This window comes from Thamnophis elegans, chromosome 12, assembly GCF_009769535.1.
Source record: "Thamnophis elegans isolate rThaEle1 chromosome 12, rThaEle1.pri, whole genome shotgun sequence".
NCBI lineage: Eukaryota > Metazoa > Chordata > Lepidosauria > Squamata > Colubridae > Thamnophis > Thamnophis elegans.
In genome coordinates, this window is record NC_045552.1 from 9,486,175 (window position 1) to 9,503,674 (window position 17,500).

General features: G+C 40.6%; 1 protein-coding gene across 1 annotated transcript in view; it reads right to left on the reverse strand.

The window, feature by feature from the left end:
- LOC116515591 overlaps window positions 1-17,500 on the reverse strand; it is a 58,764-nt gene that overhangs the window by 7,515 nt on the left and 33,749 nt on the right. The window contains exons 13-19 of the mRNA XM_032227713.1: window positions 13,127-13,478; window positions 11,541-11,834; window positions 9,278-9,547; window positions 7,858-8,115; window positions 5,203-5,466; window positions 2,782-3,051; window positions 1,256-1,516 (exon numbers count right to left, since the gene is read on the reverse strand). Coding sequence (XP_032083604.1) covers window positions 1,256-1,516; window positions 2,782-3,051; window positions 5,203-5,466; window positions 7,858-8,115; window positions 9,278-9,547; window positions 11,541-11,834; window positions 13,127-13,478 — 1,969 coding nt within the window. The remainder of the gene's footprint in view (window positions 1-1,255; window positions 1,517-2,781; window positions 3,052-5,202; window positions 5,467-7,857; window positions 8,116-9,277; window positions 9,548-11,540; window positions 11,835-13,126; window positions 13,479-17,500) is intronic.

Below are 17,500 nucleotides of genomic sequence, written 5' to 3' on the forward strand. Positions count from 1 at the left end.
ATACATAGATACATAGATACATAGATACATAGATACATAGATACATAGATACATAGATACATAGATACATAGATACATATAGATATATATAGATATATAGATATATATAGATATGTTGTATTTGTGCTGATAAATAGTGCTGATGATTTGTGCTGATATTTGGGCATACCAGGGGTTGTGACACTAAATACATATATATAGATATATATAGATATAGATCTATATGTAATAGGTCGTACTATGGAAACTGGTTTACTGAAAATCCATATATTAGGGAATGTTAGTATAAATATGAGCGAGGGAGAGAGAGTGAAGGAGAGAAGTACAGCTTGCAAAACATACAAATTAAATTGCAACGAGGTATCTGGTTTTTCATTCGGTTTTGTTTTTTATGTTTTCATTTTTGCTTTGTTTTTTAAGGAATCATCTATAACAGCGGTGTCAAACTCAAGGTCCGTGGGCCAGATCCAGTCTGCAGGGTGCTTAGATCTGGCCTGGGGGTGTTGGGGAGCGCCCTGGAAACAGCAAAGGACTGGACAGCGAAAACAGAGCTCGAGAGCCCGTTTTCGCTGGCAGAGTGCTCAGGCCACCATAGGTGCCCCAACACACAAGTGATGTTGAGTTGTCCATGCCCGCCATGGCCACACCCACCCCAGTCTTTCAAGGTCAAACACCACCCATATGTAGCCTTCAATGAAATCGAGTTTGACACCCCTAATCTATAGCTTTCTTATGAGCTTTGAGCCATGGTGGCACAGCGGTTAGCATGTAGTAGTGCAGGGTAATTCTGCTAACTACCAGATGACAGCAGTTTGGTAGTTCGAGTCTCACCGGCTCAAGGTTGACTCAGGCTTCCATCCTTCCGGGGTTGGTAAAATGAGGACCCAGATTGTTGGGGCAATAAAACTGACTCTGTAAACCACTTAGAGAGGGCTGTAAAGCACTGTGAAGTAGTATATAAGTCTAAGTGCTAATACTATTTCTCTCTCCAAGCCAAGTATGAAAATATAAATCCCACTTTGAAAACGGACTAAATTTCATAGAGAATTCTTCAGTCATGAATTGCTCGTTGAAAAAAAATTGTACTTTAGGATCAGCCAGTCTGATTTCTATTCTCATGAATCTCCAAAATATTTGCAGAACACGAAGTCACCTGGTTCTCGTTTGACTAGCTGTCTTTCCACTGCCAAGAATTTCTTAATCAAGAATGGTCACCTAGGAACTGTAACAATATTTTTTCAAGGGAAATACTCACAGGATACACTAATGGTGAGGAGCTGTGATTCCTTATTAGAGACAGAATTGAATGCTTTGCAAAGATATTCTCCTGACTGCTCAGGCTTAATTTTCCTGAGTACTAAGATTTTGGAATTCTCCATAAAGATTTCTTCTCCTTTCCAATACCACTTGTAAGTATCCACTAATGGGTAAGCATCATTATCACATTTCAAATAAACATCCATTCCTTCAGTAACAGATTTCTTGTCTAGAGTTACATGAACGTTACGAGGCCCGTCTGTCAGAAAAAGAAAGAGTCACTGAATTTAATCCAGCATTTGTATATTTGATTCTTCGAGTAATTTTTTTTAAAAAAAAATTAATATAATCATTCCATCTTCATTTGAAGAGTATGTTGTCTGGATACAAATATCTTTGTTAAACAATAAATTACAGCATCCTTTGTTAAATTAATATTGATTTTGCAATATTTATCATAATAATACTCCACATATTAATTCTACAATATTAAGATAATAATATTCAACATACTAGTCATAATATTTACTTAACTCTTTTAACATATCTTCTTCATTTTGTTTCCCCATTTCCAACTTCCATTTTTATTATTTAACCATTGGTAAAATAGACCCCATACCATATAGCATTCAATTTGTTTTCTCTCCTTAATAGCCATTGTTAATCTATTCATTTCTGCACATTCTAATATTTTCTTAATCACATTCTCAGCATCTGCGGCAAGGCAAAAGGATTTGGAAGGACTCAAGGAGAGACATAGGTGGAGAAATAGGCTTCTATATTCATTATTTCTCAACCTTGGTAACTTTCTGATATTTCCACTTCTAGAATTATTAGCAGTGGTCATGTTGGTTGTAAAATTCTGGGAGTTGAAGTCCACTCATCTCGAAGTTATCAAGATTGCAAAACATGGTTTTGTCAAATCCGTGGTCTTTGCCCCTATGGCAATCGCCTAAAAGCATCTGAGGACCTTAGAGAGGAAGATAGTCACCTTTCACTGTTGTTTAGAACCTCAATCTATGACTGACAAGGGAGTAATCAAACAACAAATACAACAGATCCTCCAGTAGCCCCTTGAATATGTCTTGTCCATTTTTAAAATCACTTATCGGGTCAAGATCGCATCTGACAACAGTAAATTCCACTAGATTCCACTCAAATCATATCCAATATGGCAAGACTATCCCAGGTTCTGTGAAGTACAGCTTTCATTTTTTTCAAAGGAGAAGGAAGAGTTCTAGGACCACTATGGTAGGTGGTCCATTTTGTCGTTGTTGTTGACTCCTGCTAAATGTCTGGACAAGTCCTGCAGTTTTTTTAACAAAATTTCAAAAGTAGTTTCCCTTTGACTCCTGGGATTCCTGGGTCTGAAAAATAGGGATTGGCCCAAGGTCACCCAGATGGCTTTGTGTCTAAAGACGTAACCAAGAATCAAGCTTGAGTCCACAATGACTTCACCTAGGAGAGAAAGCCCATTGAGCACACAACAAGAATGTCATGACTATACACTGAATCTGTACTCACAATTCACTTCCAGCCTAATAGATGGAGACACCGCATTTGTTATGATGTTTTTTGAAACACAATGGTATCTGCCAGAATCCATTGACTGGGCATTCTGGATGAATAGAACACTTTCTGTAGAGTTCAGAGGCAGACGTTCTCCATCTTTATACCAGGTGTAGCTGAGTGTCTTGGGGTTGGCCTTTCCCACACTACAAGTCAGGCGAACAGGATCACCTTCGAGGACCAATCCCGAAGGTTCTCGGTTGAGCTTGAGGTCCTTGGGGCCATCTGTAGGATGAAAGGAGAAATACAAGCACACAGAGTGACATCCTGTTCCTCTTGAACATCTGCCCAGAGTGACCAGCATCGGAGGCACACATTAGCTACACTGAACAACTCAACTAATCGCATCCACTTTCCTTTTAGAACCCAAAGCTATATACTCTTTAATTAAATCATTCCCAGCTTTTGATGTAAACCCCCCCCCCCCAACCACTCTAAAGCATTTTTTTTACTCAGTTGGTTTGCTTGTACAAACCATAGATGCAGGGGTGGGATTCAAAAATTTCAGCAACAGTTTCTCTGCCCAGTTGCTGGGTGGGTGTGGCCATGGTGGCGCAGTGGTTAGGGTGCAGTACTGCAGGCCACTTCAGCTGGCTGTTATCTGCAGTTCAGCGGTTCAAATCTCACCGGCTCAAGGTTGACTCAGCCTTCCACCCTTCCGAGGTGGGTGAAATGAGGACCCAGGACTGTGTGGGCAATATGCTGACTCTGTAAACCGCTTAGAGAGGGCTGAAAGCCCTATGAAGCGATATATAAGTCTAACTGCTATTGCTATTGCTATGGTGGACGCGTCCTAATCGGCTTCCTGCACCACAGCAAGAGGGGTGTTTTTGCCCTCCCAGGGCTTCGGGGGCTCTCTGGAGGCCTGAAATGGGCTCATTCCAGCTCCAGAGGCTTTCCTCGAGCTTCTGGGCAGATGAAAACAGCCTCCCCCAGGCTCCTGGAGCCGGGAAAGGGGCCCATTTCTGGCCTTTCAGAGTCTCCGGGAGGTCCATTTTTCACCCTTCCTGAGCATCCATGCAGGCCCTGCATTTACCTGGCATCCAAAATGGGCTGCGTGGAGACTCCTGGGAGGGGACGGGTGGGCGGGGCCAGCCAGGAGTGGGATTTGGGGATTTGCCAAACCATTCAGAATTTCCGCCAGAGGATCGGCTGAACACGGGTGAATCCAGAGCAGCCTACGCCTGCATAGGCAGCAATGCCCCACAATGATTTGATTATGCTCAGGGCTTTGTCAATATGAGGTTGTGGCTGAAATATTGAACTAGGAGTAGGAGATGCAGGTTCAAGTATGCCTTCAGCTACAGATGCTAATTGAGTGACTTTGGGCAATCACTCTCCCAGGGCTCTTACTGTGGGGAACAATAGAGATGAGAGTACACCTGGGGCTCCTGAAAGTAAGGCAGGTTTATAATTCTATCGAAGAATAGAACAGAATCAAATCAAATAGAATCAAATAGAATAGAATGGAATAGAATGTAATGGAACGGAACGGAACAGAACGGAACAGAACGGAATAGAACAGAATAGAACAATAGAATGGAATGGAATGGAATAGAATAGAATAGAATAGAATAGAACAGAACAGAACAGAACAGAATAGAACAGAACAGAACAGAACAGAATAAAATAGAATACTTTATTGACCAAGCATGATTGGACACACAAGAAAATTGTCTCTGACACATAAGCTCTCAGTGCACATACAAGCAAGAAGTGCTAAATCATGATCATTGTCATTATAAAAATACGTTCATCATAAATCATGAGATACACTACTTAGTGGTAGTCATAGGATACTACATAAGCAATCAACATAAATCATACTAGTGTCCATACTAGGACACTAAATAAAACAATATAATCATAAGATACAAGCAACGAAGGTTATAGTCATAAGAAGATAAGGAGATAGGTAATAGGAAAGATGAGAAGAAGAATGAATCAATAAAATAAAGCTAGGGTGACCCTAGCAGGATTTTCTGTTGTATTTCCATGAGAGCCCCTTCCAAAGTTACAGCTGAAATTCTCATTCTAACACACCAAAAAGAGGAAAAGTTTTGAGGATATGAATATATTCATTTTAACGTTGAAATTTCAATTCAGTCAAAAGTTAATTAATTAATCTATTCGTACCCTTTTTTTTTTTAGAGTTGGTGTGCTATCCAACAATATGGTGTAGCTCTGAACTCAAACAAAATGGTGCTAAAATTGAAAGATTTATAACTTGAGTTTCCTAAAATAACTCGTTCCGCGTTCAATCCCTTATACTTGCTCTATCCAAGACTTGAATGTGCCAATGCTCTTGTGGGTCTCCCTGGGAACAATGTAGCTGCTTAAAGGCTTCCAGCTCATCATACAATTATTCTTACTTACAGAGGACATCCAAAAGGATGCTTGGGGAGGAAGTGCAGCCAAGATTATTACATGCTTCACAACGGTAAGACGCGGAGAGTTCAGGTACTGCGAAAAATGTCAATGACGAGTAGCGACTTGTGGGCATGAAGCTGGTTGACCTAAAAAAATTGTAATTATTGATGCTGGGGTAGCTACTGCCCACAGTACAGTTCAACATGACTTCGTCTCCTTCCTTGATGGGCAAATGATTTAAAGGAAAAAGTTGGACATTCTTGGGGCGATCTGCAAAACAAAATCGATAGGGTGTTGTTGTTGTTGTTGTTGTTGTTGTTTGTGGTTGTCCAGCCTTGTTTTTTTTTAATTAAAGACTTTTAATAGATTTTACAAATGTTTCCCCTTCCCCTTCCCTCCCCCTCTCCAACCCTCCCTCCCCGCAACCTCCAAGAGCAAAATACAGGGTATAAACATTTAACAATCATATACTAAGATAAGCTAACTAACTATAGCATCCTATCTCCTCTTGTACTTTAACTCCCCTTTTATTAAGCTAACTTTAGATAAATTGTAACATTCCTTGTTCATTCATTCATAAACCTAGTTGAAATTTCTTAGTTCGATATTTATTTTGAATGTGGTCAATCCATCTTCTCCATTCAAGCTTGTATTTCTGATCTGAATAGTCCTTCAAATATGCTGAGATTTTGGCCATCTCTGCTAAATTTACTACTTTTAATGTCTATTCTTGAATAGTAGGCAATTCTTCCTTCTTCCAGTATTGTGCCACCAACAATCTTGCTGCCGTTGTTAAGTTCAGAATCAAATTAGTCTCTATAGCTGTACAGTCTGTAATTACACCTAGCAAGATAAGCTGAGGAGAGGGTGTTTTTTTTAATGCAGTAAATAAGCTATAGCAGTGATGGCTGACCATTTTGTTCTCACGTGCCAAAAGTCCGGGCCTACCCACACACCTAATGCAATGCACACGTTCCCCCATGTCCCCACACCCCCTGCACATGCGTGCGTGACCCACCCCCCACCCCCATGCATGTGCGTGTGACATGGGCCATTTCGGGCCTAGCAGGCCTCCCAGTAGACTCCTGGGACCAAAAATGGGGTGCGAGGGGGCATGCTCCCCCCCATGCTGCCCCCTGCCTCCCACACGTGTCTCCCACATGTGCCCCATGCATGCACAGCAGAGACCCAAAAAGCAGCTGATCAGCGGGAGGTATGCGCACATGCATGGAGGAGCTGAGCTGGGGCGATGGCTCTTGTGCCCACAGAGACGGCTCTGCATGCCACCTGTGGTGTCACCTTCACAGAACTGTAGATTTCTCCAGCTTTTGAGAAAGGTTCTTTGCAGAGTTCTCTGAGGCAGGGGTCTCTTTAAGACTTGTGGACTTCAACTCCCAGAGTTCCTTAGCCAGCTTGAGGGACGCTGGGAGTTGAAGTCCACAAGTCTAAAGTTGCCAGGTTTGGCGACCCCCTGCTCTGACGCCTCTCTGCAAAGTTGTACCCCACTTTGAATTAGCCGAGGCACTGATACATGAGACAGGTTGGTGGTAGAAATCCAGCAACCCCTCTTTAATTCTTTGTTGGGGTGGTGCAGTGTGCAACATGCTACAGCACACAAAATATTGAAGTGCTGCGAATTGGGAGAAAATGTCAGTAAATTAAAAAAAAAATGCATATAAGCCGCAGTTCCAGAGGGAGATTTTGTAGGATGGCCAGGTGATAATTAGAATTACTTCAGAACGTTATCGTTTGTTGTCACTGTTAGGTAGGGAAGACAAATTTTATCATTTGAGGGACCTGTGAGCTTCACCTCCAGGACTTTAGTATTGAAGAAAGAGTTCCATACCTTGGATACTTTTAGAATGCTAAATTTGCCACCAATTCAACTGCAATGGAATCTGGAAATCTGTATTTTACCCTTCCATATAATGGCCTCCAGAGGACATTATATGGATCTCAGTTCTGCATTTCTGAATTGTGCCTTATTGGAGGAGAGGAAATATAGGACTGGGGTTGCACAGCGCTTAGTCGCCAAGTGTTCTTTGGAGCGTGAATGGAGCAACTTTCCACGGTGGTTTAAAACAACTGTGTCTTTTTCTCAACATCCCCACCAACACTGGGGAGCAGATCAGTGGTGAGATTCAAAAAATTTTACTACCAGTTCTTTGGGCATGCATTGGTGGGTGTGGCATAACTTGGTGAGCATGGCTTGATGGGCATGACAGGGGAAGAATACTGCAAAATCCCCATTCCCTCCAAATCAGCTGGGACTCGGGAGGCAGGGAATAGATGGGGGCGGGGTCAATCAGAGGTGATATTTACCGGTTCTCCAAACTACTCAAAATTTATGTTATTGGTTCTCCAGAACTGGTCAGAATCTGCTGAAAACGCCATCTCTGGAGCAGAGCAGACAATGGAAAAGATCTCCTGCTAATCTATAAGTAATATGCAGCCATGCCAGTGGTGGGATTCAGCCAGTTCCCACCACTCCGGGAGAACCGGTTGTTAACCTTCTGAGCAGTTTAGTGAACTGGTTGTTGGAAGAAATCATTAGGGCAGAGAACCGGTTGTTAAATTATTTGAATCCCACCACTGAGCCATGAGGATTAAACAGCCTTCTGGGGGTTTTTTTGTACAACTTCCAGTGCTGTTTCTACTTACAATTAACATTCAGTGTGACAGAGCGATTTGAATGGCCAATCTTGTTGCGGGCCACACAACGATAGGTATCAGAATTGCTGGGTTGAATTCCCTCAAATCGCAGTTCCTCTCCAGCCATGATAACACCAGATGTGCTGCTTTTATACCATTCATAACTGCTGACGGGAGGGTTGCCAATGGCTGAACATTTCAAAACCACTTCAGCATTTTCTTGGATGGGTAGTCGCGGCATTACATTAATGCTGACTTTTGGCAGATCTGGGGAATTGAAAACAAAATGGGTTTCAGGTTTTTTGTAAGGCAGATGTTTGGCAATTTCTTTCTCCTGAAGGGGCAAGGGAATAAATCAACTTGATGTGGACACGAAGATGATGACAAAGCTGAGTATTGTAACTGATCTTGCAATTTTTGTTGTGTTATTCTCTCTCCCCCCTCTCTCTCTTTCTCTCTCTCTCTCTTTCTTTCTCTCTCCCTCCTTCTCTCCCTTCCTCCGTCCCTCTGATATTTTATGATCTTTTTCGAGGTGGTCATTAAACAAACACCATGGTTGCTGAGAAAAATCCTTGTTTAGTATCAGTATTTTTTTGCCAAAAACAGGAAAGTTGGTTTCTGGAAAAAATAAGAATAGCACTTAAACTTATATATCACTTCACAATGCTTCACAGCCCTCTCAAAGCTGCTTGCAAAGTCAGCCTATTGCCCCCAGTAATCTGGGTCCTCATTTTACCGACCTCAGAAGGATGGAAGGCTGAATCAAGTTTGAGCTGGTGAGAATCAAACTGCTGGCTGTGGGCACTGAAAAATTTGGGTTTGGTTTATTTACAGATGGGCTTATCTACAAGTATATATGGTAAAACTTTTTTTAAAGTACCCATATATTCTGTATCTACTTAAATTCAAGCCCATTGGTGGATAAGCTGACCCTCCTATTTTTAACCAAATATGGATAATGGATGGGCTGGATTGGGCATAGATGAACCAGGTGGCGCAGTGGTTAGAGTACAGTACTGCAGCCACTTCAGCTGACTGCTAAGCTGCAGTTCAGCGGTTCAAATCTCATCGGCTCAAGGTTGACTCAGCCTTCCATTCCTCTGAGGTGGGTGAAATGAGGACCCGGATTGTTGGGGGCAATATGCTGACTCTGTAAACCGCTTAGAGAGGGCTGAAAGCCCTATGAAGCGGTATATAAGTCTAACTGCTATTGCTATTGCTACTTGTGAAAATTAAAACATACAAAAACATTTCTAGGGTTAGTTTGCTGTCTCTGTAGCTGATATATTTTTCATGGTATTTAGGTTGGCTTATTGGCAGATGAGTGTAGACTTTCCCTTTAGAAGATGAAAATATCTTCAGAAGAATTGGACAGTGAGGAGACCTTAAGAGAGAATTGATGCTCAGCAGCACCAATTAATCAACTCACACTGGACGTCGATGTTCAGATCTTTAGAACTGATACTTCCAATGCCGTTATCAACTTGACACCTGTATTTGCCAGAATCTGTGTCTTTTAAACTATGAAATTCTCTTCTGGCATCCCATTGCGCACTACTCCAACTTTTACCATTCTTAAACCACAGAAAAGAGCGCACAGGAGGATTACTGCTGCCAACTATACATTCCAGAGTAAGTTTGTTTCCCTCTCTGAGTGTGCCTTCATGGTCAGCATTCAGTTTAACTTCTTTGGGACCATCTAAAAGCAAACAAGATTCAGAATTAAAATAAAACAAAACAAAAATGCTTGAGAAAAATGACTGACACAATTAAGATCCAATGTTCTAGGATTCAAATTATAGTGCTCAGAATTATAGTTACCTCATAGAGACAATGCGTTTCAATCTCATGGACATTCCCAGAGTCAAGGATGAGTCGGCATTAAAGAATGTGTAAAAACAATACTTTTTAACTCAGCAAAAAATGTCTAACCTTGTTCCCCTTTTAGTCTGTGGAATGTTTTTAGCCTTGTGCCTAATTTGGAATATTGTCTCTTACAGAAGAATGAACTTATTATATGAAGCATCAAAATATCGAGCCATGCAGTTTAAGCTTGTCAACAACCATTAGTTTGGTGTAAACAACATACTTAATATAAAGGTATAGGTAAAGATTCCCCTCGCACATATGTGCTAGTCGTTCCCGACTCTAGAGGGCAGTACTCATCTCCGTTTCAAAGCCGAAGAGCCAGCGCTGTCCGAAGACATCTCCGTGATCACGTGGCCGGCATGACTAAACGCCAAAAGTGCACAGAACACTGTTACCTTCCCACCAAAGGTAGTTCCTAGTTTTTACTTGCATTTTTACGTTCTTTCGAACTGCTATGTTGGCAGAAGCTGGGACAAGTACCAAGAGCTCACTCCGTTACACGAAGCTAGGGATTCGAACCCCCGAACTGCCGACCTTTCTGATTGACAAGCTCAGCATCTTAGCCCTTGAGCCATCACTTCCCTTACTTAATTTAGATATTGTATTAAGCCAGTTTTTCTGGATTCACACAAGCAAGCTAGACCTAAACATACATTTTATCACCAGAGCACGTCTCTCTCCTGCCAAATCTATAATTAACTGAGATTATAACCAAACAAACTAGCTTGTTTGTTTTCTGAATGCAGTTCCTAGATCAGGGCTGTCAAACTTGCAGACCAGGGCTGGATGCATCACGCATTGGCCACACCCAGTTTAGTGAAGGGGGGAAGTCACGATATGTCAAGTGATGCTACTGTAATGTCACGAGTTTGACATCCCTGTCCTTGATTGTTACATAATTGGTTGTGATGTGTGTGTACACAGCCATTGTATGAAATAGAATATAGAATAACAGAGTTGGAAGGGACCTTGGAGGTCTTCTAGTCCAACTCACTGTCTAGGCAGGAAACCCTACACCACTTCAGACAAATGGTTATCCAATCTCTTCTTTAAAACTTCCAGTGTTGGAGCATTCACAACTCCTGGAGGCAAGTTGTTCCACTGATTAATTGTTCTAACTGTCAGTAAATTCTTCCTTAGTTCTAAGTTGCTTCTCTCCTTGATTAGTTTCCACCCATTGCTTCTTGTCCTACCCTTAGGTGCTTTGGAGAATAGCTGGATTCCCTCTTCTTTGTGGCAGCCCTTGAGATATTGGAACATTGCTATCATGTCTCCCTATTCCTTCTTTTCATTAAACTAGACAAACCCAATTCCAGCAACTATTCTTCATAGATTTTAGCCTCCAATCTCCTAATCATCTTTGTTGCTCTTCTCTGCACGCTTTCTAGGGTCTCCACGTCTTTTTTTTTTACATCTTGGTGACCAAAACTGAATGTAGTATTCCAAGTGTGGCCTCACCAAGGCCTTATAAAGTGGTCTTAACACTTCACTATAATCTATAACCCTTTCCCTGAAATATCTAGAAAACAGAGACGTAAACTTTTGAAGGTCATGATTACGAAAGCTCTTCATTTTACACATGGAGATTCTTCTGTGTACCAAACAACTTGAAATGCCCACCCTTCATTATTCATATTAGACAAAGCATTCTTTCCATTTGTCGCCATTGCCATGGATGTACTTAGGGGGGTTGTCCACATAAGATGCCCTTAAAAATAGACAAAGCTTTGATCAACCCATTGTGTCCACCATCTTGCCAATTTGCCCATATCCTAGGTATATCCCTGACCCCTGCATCAGCTTTTATCCCATAATACACTCACATTTCACCATCAGATTTGCAAACTTTTTCCTTATTTCTGTCCCTTTGTGGGGTTTTAGCAAGCATGTCAATTGTTTCTCATGGTCCTCCGATGTGGCCGTGAAAAGCCCTTCAACCTTTACTCTCTGGGTTTCAGTGGTCATTTCTGGGGAGAACTCGTGATGATCTTCTAGTCCTTCGATAGACAATTTTATGGGCTCAGCAAAGCAATGATAAGGTATTGAACATTCCACTCTATACTTGCTGCCTTCTTTCATTTGTGGGGACCACGTATCTATCAGTTGTAAAGGGGTTTCTGCAATCAGATAATTGAAGGAAGAAAATATTTTACACAGATGTTGAATAAAGTTGAATGGCTTTTTAATGAAAGTAATTTCATTGAATGAAAATTTATTCATTTAGGAATCTATCACGTTCAAACCAGTGTTTTATCATATACTCAGACTGAACTCTTGAGTGAAGAAAGAAAAGCCCCCCAAAAATCCTTTTACATGTAATACATATTTAATTTACCCCCTCTCCCACTACCATATTAAAAATTATATTTCAGAAGCAAAGGGATTTTGGATTCTGCATCCAAAATATTTGGAAGGGAAGGACACAGTGGTAGTAAGGCTCAGGTTGAGCATTCTTTTTCTTTTTCATTTTTTTTTCCTTAAAAATATTTTTTATTTCCATTTTCATAACATACACTCACATGTATACCACGCGTAGCCCGTATCATATAGTATTAAATAATAATTACATCAGTTCCTCTTGTCAACAATGCCCAGAAAAATAAAAACCCATTATAGCTCTTCTGCTCTCCATACACCTCTTTCTTCTACCACCCTCCAACTTTCTATCTTCCCTCCATCATCCTTTCCTACTCTACTTCCCCTTTCTTTCTACTGCTCCTCTCTCTACAATCCACTCCTCCTTATCCTCCTCATCTTCCCCCCTTACCCTCTCTCCTATCCTTCTCTACCCATCTTTCTTCTCCCTTCTGTTTCCCACTCCTCCTCTCATTGGTGTATTTCCACTACATGTCAATATGCTTAACATATCCTAGTTTTAAAGAAAATAATAATAATAATAATAATAATAATAATAGTAATGAAAATATAAGAGAAAACAGTATACATGTGGAGTCAAATTACATTAAAATCTAACACGTCTCGTCAACCCTGATATATATCCCTCCCCCCCACCCTCCCCCACAACCCCCCACAACCGGTTGGGCACTCTTGATTGGAAAGATGGAAAGACAAGAAACCAAATATATTTTAACTATACTTCAGTTGAGTAGGCATTAGTAAAGAGCAAGATACATTTCTGGACAATCTTTCATCCCCATTTGAGAAAATATGACCAAGCTATTGAATGCATCCTTCTGCTGAATTAGGAAAACAGAGTATTTTAAGTACCATGGATGGAAAGCACTATTTTCTTGGAAGTTATGTCCTAATTAATAGCCTGGAATCATTTGTAGACTGGAAGTTGCAAGTTCAAAGCTTGTTTGTGATGTTTTGAAAAGGAACTTTTGAACTAACAGAGATAAGAAGAGAGATAGAAGAGAGACAGAGGAAGAGGAAGAGAAAAACTTACCATGAACTCTAATATTAACTTTAGATAACCATTTCTTTTGCTCAGGCAAGCTTCCAGATTTCCAAAAAAGTCTGATCCCATAAATGCCTGTATCATTTTGGTGGAGCTGGGAAATTTTCAAACTGCAGTTTTTGCGTCCTAAATCACCCACAAATGTCACTCGATTATGAAACTCCGAACTGACTTCAGTTATTGTCTGGTTGTTATTATATAAGAGCTTTCCACTGTAATCTCCTATGTTGTTATCATATGAAGGGTTAAAATACCAAGCAAAGGACACCTGGTTGATAGATCGACTTTCATACTCCTCTTCGATTTGCATGAAATGATCACACAAGATCCCTCCCAAGCACTTAGGGTTTTGGGTGTCACAGATAATGGATCACCTAGAGAACCTGAAAAGAGAATTAAATAATGATATTTGGTTAAGTTCCATCTCCTTACCTCTCAAAACAAAATGCGCTGAGAGAGCCACAAGTCAGTAGTGTTTTCTTATTTCCACGGTGAAAAGCCTCCATCCCATCTCAGATTTTACTCACGGTTTGGAAGAGGATAAAAAGTGAAACTATCACAAAGAAATGCAATGATCGAGCCGTAGCTTGCTTCCTCCAAGGAGGTCTTTCCATTTCCATCCTTGTCAGTGCTCCTTCATCACAAAGTTGAAAAGAGTTTCCAAGAAGCTGTTGATAAGCTCAGAGGGAGTTGCATGATAAAGAAAAAAAAATGCAAGAGTCCCAAAGCACACCAATTTAGAACAATCAAAAATGGAATAGAACAGAACAGAACATGGGATGGGATGGGATGGGATGAGATGGGATGGGATGGGATGGGGTGGAATAGAATAGAATAGAATAGAATGTAGATTAGGGTAGGGATAGAATAGAAAAGAAAAGAATAGAAAAGAATAAAATAGAGGGTAGGGTAGGGTAGGGTAGGGTAGGGTAGGGTAGGGTAGGGTAGGGTAGGAATGGAATAGAATAGAATAGAATAGAATAGAATAGAATAGAATGAGGGTAGATTAGGGTAGGGATAGAATAGAAAAGAAAAGAATAGAAAAGAAAAGAATAGAGTAGAGGATAGGGATGGAATAGAATAGAATAGAATAGAATTAGGATAGGATAGGATAGGATAGGATAGGATAGGATAGGATAGGATAGGATAGGATAGGATAGGATAGGATCCAAGTGTGATTGGGCACACAAGGAATTTGTCTCCAGTGCATAAGCTCTCAGTGTACACACAAACAACAAAGTGATACATCATGTCATAAGATACAATCTTAAATCATAAAATACAACAACAATTGATGAATCATACTATACCAATAGGAGAAGACAGTAGGAAAAATGGGAGGCATGAAAGACGAGAAGATGACAAGGATAATCGCAATACAGCCTACCCTACAAGATGGGTAAATACCTTTGAGCAGAAGACAGTGCTGCTTGAAAGAAATATCAGAATCTCTCCCCTCTCATTCCCTACCTAAAACTAAAACTGTTCTGGCTTTCTTGGATTCCCTGTTGATGGAAACCTATCTTCCATTATACAACAGGAGATCAGGCTACTTTTAAAAAACTGAATGTCTTCTTACCACCAGCTTCCAGTACCAGCAGTCTACAGCAACTATCACATTCTTCCTACAGGTACAGTAGATTTCTGTGTAGATCTTACTTAACTACTGCTGTGTGCCATGACCATTCAAGGTTAGTACTTTGCAACCAATCCTCACATGCATAACCATTGCAGTATCCTTCACTCATGTGGTCACAAATGGCACACTGTATTTTTCAACAAGGCCACATTTACAACTGTGTTATTTAATGACCAGCCTGCCAGTCTCAATTGTGGTCACCCAGTGAAACTCCCCATACGTAAGCTTTAAAGCAAGGAGGCAACAAACTCTAGAATTTGACTACGCAAAATCTGTCAACGATTTGAATTGTTATGTTATTGGTCAGGTCCGTCTATTTGATTCTCTATGATCTGTTCAGTTTGAAAATTTGATTCTTATAATTGTACAAATATGACTTTTTATTAGCTAAATAGTCATAGGCTTATTGTATTGATTTGTCATATAACAAATGATTATTTGGGGTTTTTTTTAGTTTTTATTTGATTCTTTTTTTGAATTTCACTGCTTAATTTCCCTTTAGCATATAGTTTGCTTTGAACAGTATGAAACATATAAGTATTATATTTAGGTTTTCCCACTCATAATGTTTAAATCAAACTCAGTAATCACTATGATATTTTTAAAAAGGAACTGTAAGTATGAATAAACTCTCGGACTTACTTCAATTAAGATTATGAAATATTTTTTGTTTGATTTGGGACTGTTCCTATTTATTTTACTTTTTACTATTTTAGCAGGTTTACTTGTCATCAAGTAAACCCACTAAAACGAAGAGCCGACCTTGCCATGACATTAGTCATGTAATGCAGTGGTGGGTTTCAAATTTCTTTAGAACATCTTCTGTAGGTGTGGCCTGCTTTGTGGGAGTGGCTTGCCAGCCATGTGACTTGGTGGGAATGGCTTGCCGGCCATGTGACCAGGTGGGAGTGGCTTGGCAGTCATGTGGCTGGGTGGGCATGGCCAACCTGTAAAATGTGGTGAAACTTACTTAACAACGCTCTTGCTTAGCAACCAAAATGTTGGCTCAGAAACTCTGGCATTTGAAGCACGCAAGTCTTAAAACTGTCAAGTTACAAGACCCTTGTACCCCTAACCCTTTAGAAAAATAAAACCCCAGGGGTGTTCAAGCTTGATAGCTTTAAGACTTAGGGACTTCAACTCCCAGAATTCCTCCTCCAGTTATGTTGGCTCAGGAACTCTGGCATTGAAATGTGCAAGTCTTAAAGCTGTCAAGTTACAAGACCCTTGCACCCCTAACCCTTTAGAAAAAAAAACCCAGAGGTGTTCAAACTTGACAGCTTTAAGACTTGTGGGCTTCAACTCCCAGAATTCCTCCTCTCACTCTTCATCTTGATGATGTGCGGACGGGCAGGGGGAGGTAGCTGGAACCGGTTCTAAACGGCACTGTAGATTTGAGGAACCTCTTCTAAGGAAGAGGTTAGAAGTGGCAGGAACCCACCCCTTATGTAATATAACAAAAAGCACATTTTGTGGTTGTTTTTACACTTATGCAATCTTGAAACTAATGTGGGAGATTTTCAAGGGAAGCTACTGTTTGCAAAATCATGGGACATATCAATAACATTCTCAAAGAGATTTTTTTTTCTACACTCTGTTAGAAAGATTTTGAAAATTATTAAATTTCTCTCCATGGTCCAGAACATTGGTTCCCAACCTTGAGAGAGCCGAGGTGGTGCAGTGGTTAAATGCAGCACTGCAGGCTACTTCAGCTGACTGCAGTTCTGCAGTTCGGCTGTTCAAATCTCAAGGTTGACTCAGCCTTCCATCCTTCCGAGGTGGGTAAAGTGAGGACCCGGGTTGTTGGGGGCAATATGCTGACTCTGTAAACCGCTTAGAGAGGGCTGAAAGCCCTATGAAGCGGTATATAAGTCTAACTGCTATTCCTATTGCTATTGCTTATTTTGGCCATGTCCCACCTAAGCATCTCTGAAATCCTGATGCCCCTCTCCCCACTGTGACATACCCCTACTCACTCAGGAAGCCTAAAAGGCCATTAACTTGGTTTAAACAAGGTTCAAAATGCCCCCTTTAAAAATCAAATTACCCCTCCCTGTGGGGAGTGGGCCTCACACTGGGAACCACTGGTGACTGGTCCAGAAGTTACCTGAACTTAATGACTATATATTTAAATAGCAAAAGAAAAAGAAAATGTCAACTATCTAAAATTCTGTAATTAAATTATGAAAATATCAGAGTAACCCTATGGAACAAATGGAACTTATTTTTTTCCTACCCATAAAGTATCTGAATGCAGTGGATTAACTCCGGAAAGTTGAAATCTACACCAACTTTCCTAATTATAAAAGAAGCTGAATTTAAAAGAAGAAGGACCAGGGGTGACATGATAGCAGTAATCCAACATCTCAGGGGCTGCCACCAAGAAGAGCGAGTCACGCTATTCTCCAAAGCACCTGAAGACGGGACAAGAAGCAATGGGTGGACACTAAACAGGGAGAGAAGCAACCTAGAACTAAGGAGGAATTTCCTGATAGTTAGAACAATGAATCAGTGGAACCACTTGCCTCCAGAAGTTGTGAATGCTCCAACACTGGAAGTTTTTAAGAAAATGTTGGATAACCATTTGTCTGAAACGGTATAGGGTATCCTGCTTGAGCAGAGGGTTGGACTGCTAGAAGATTTCCAAGTTCCAAATCTATTATTCTGTTCTGCTCTTTAAAAAAATAACCCATAGAAACAAAAAATTTTTGCAAAGAATATCT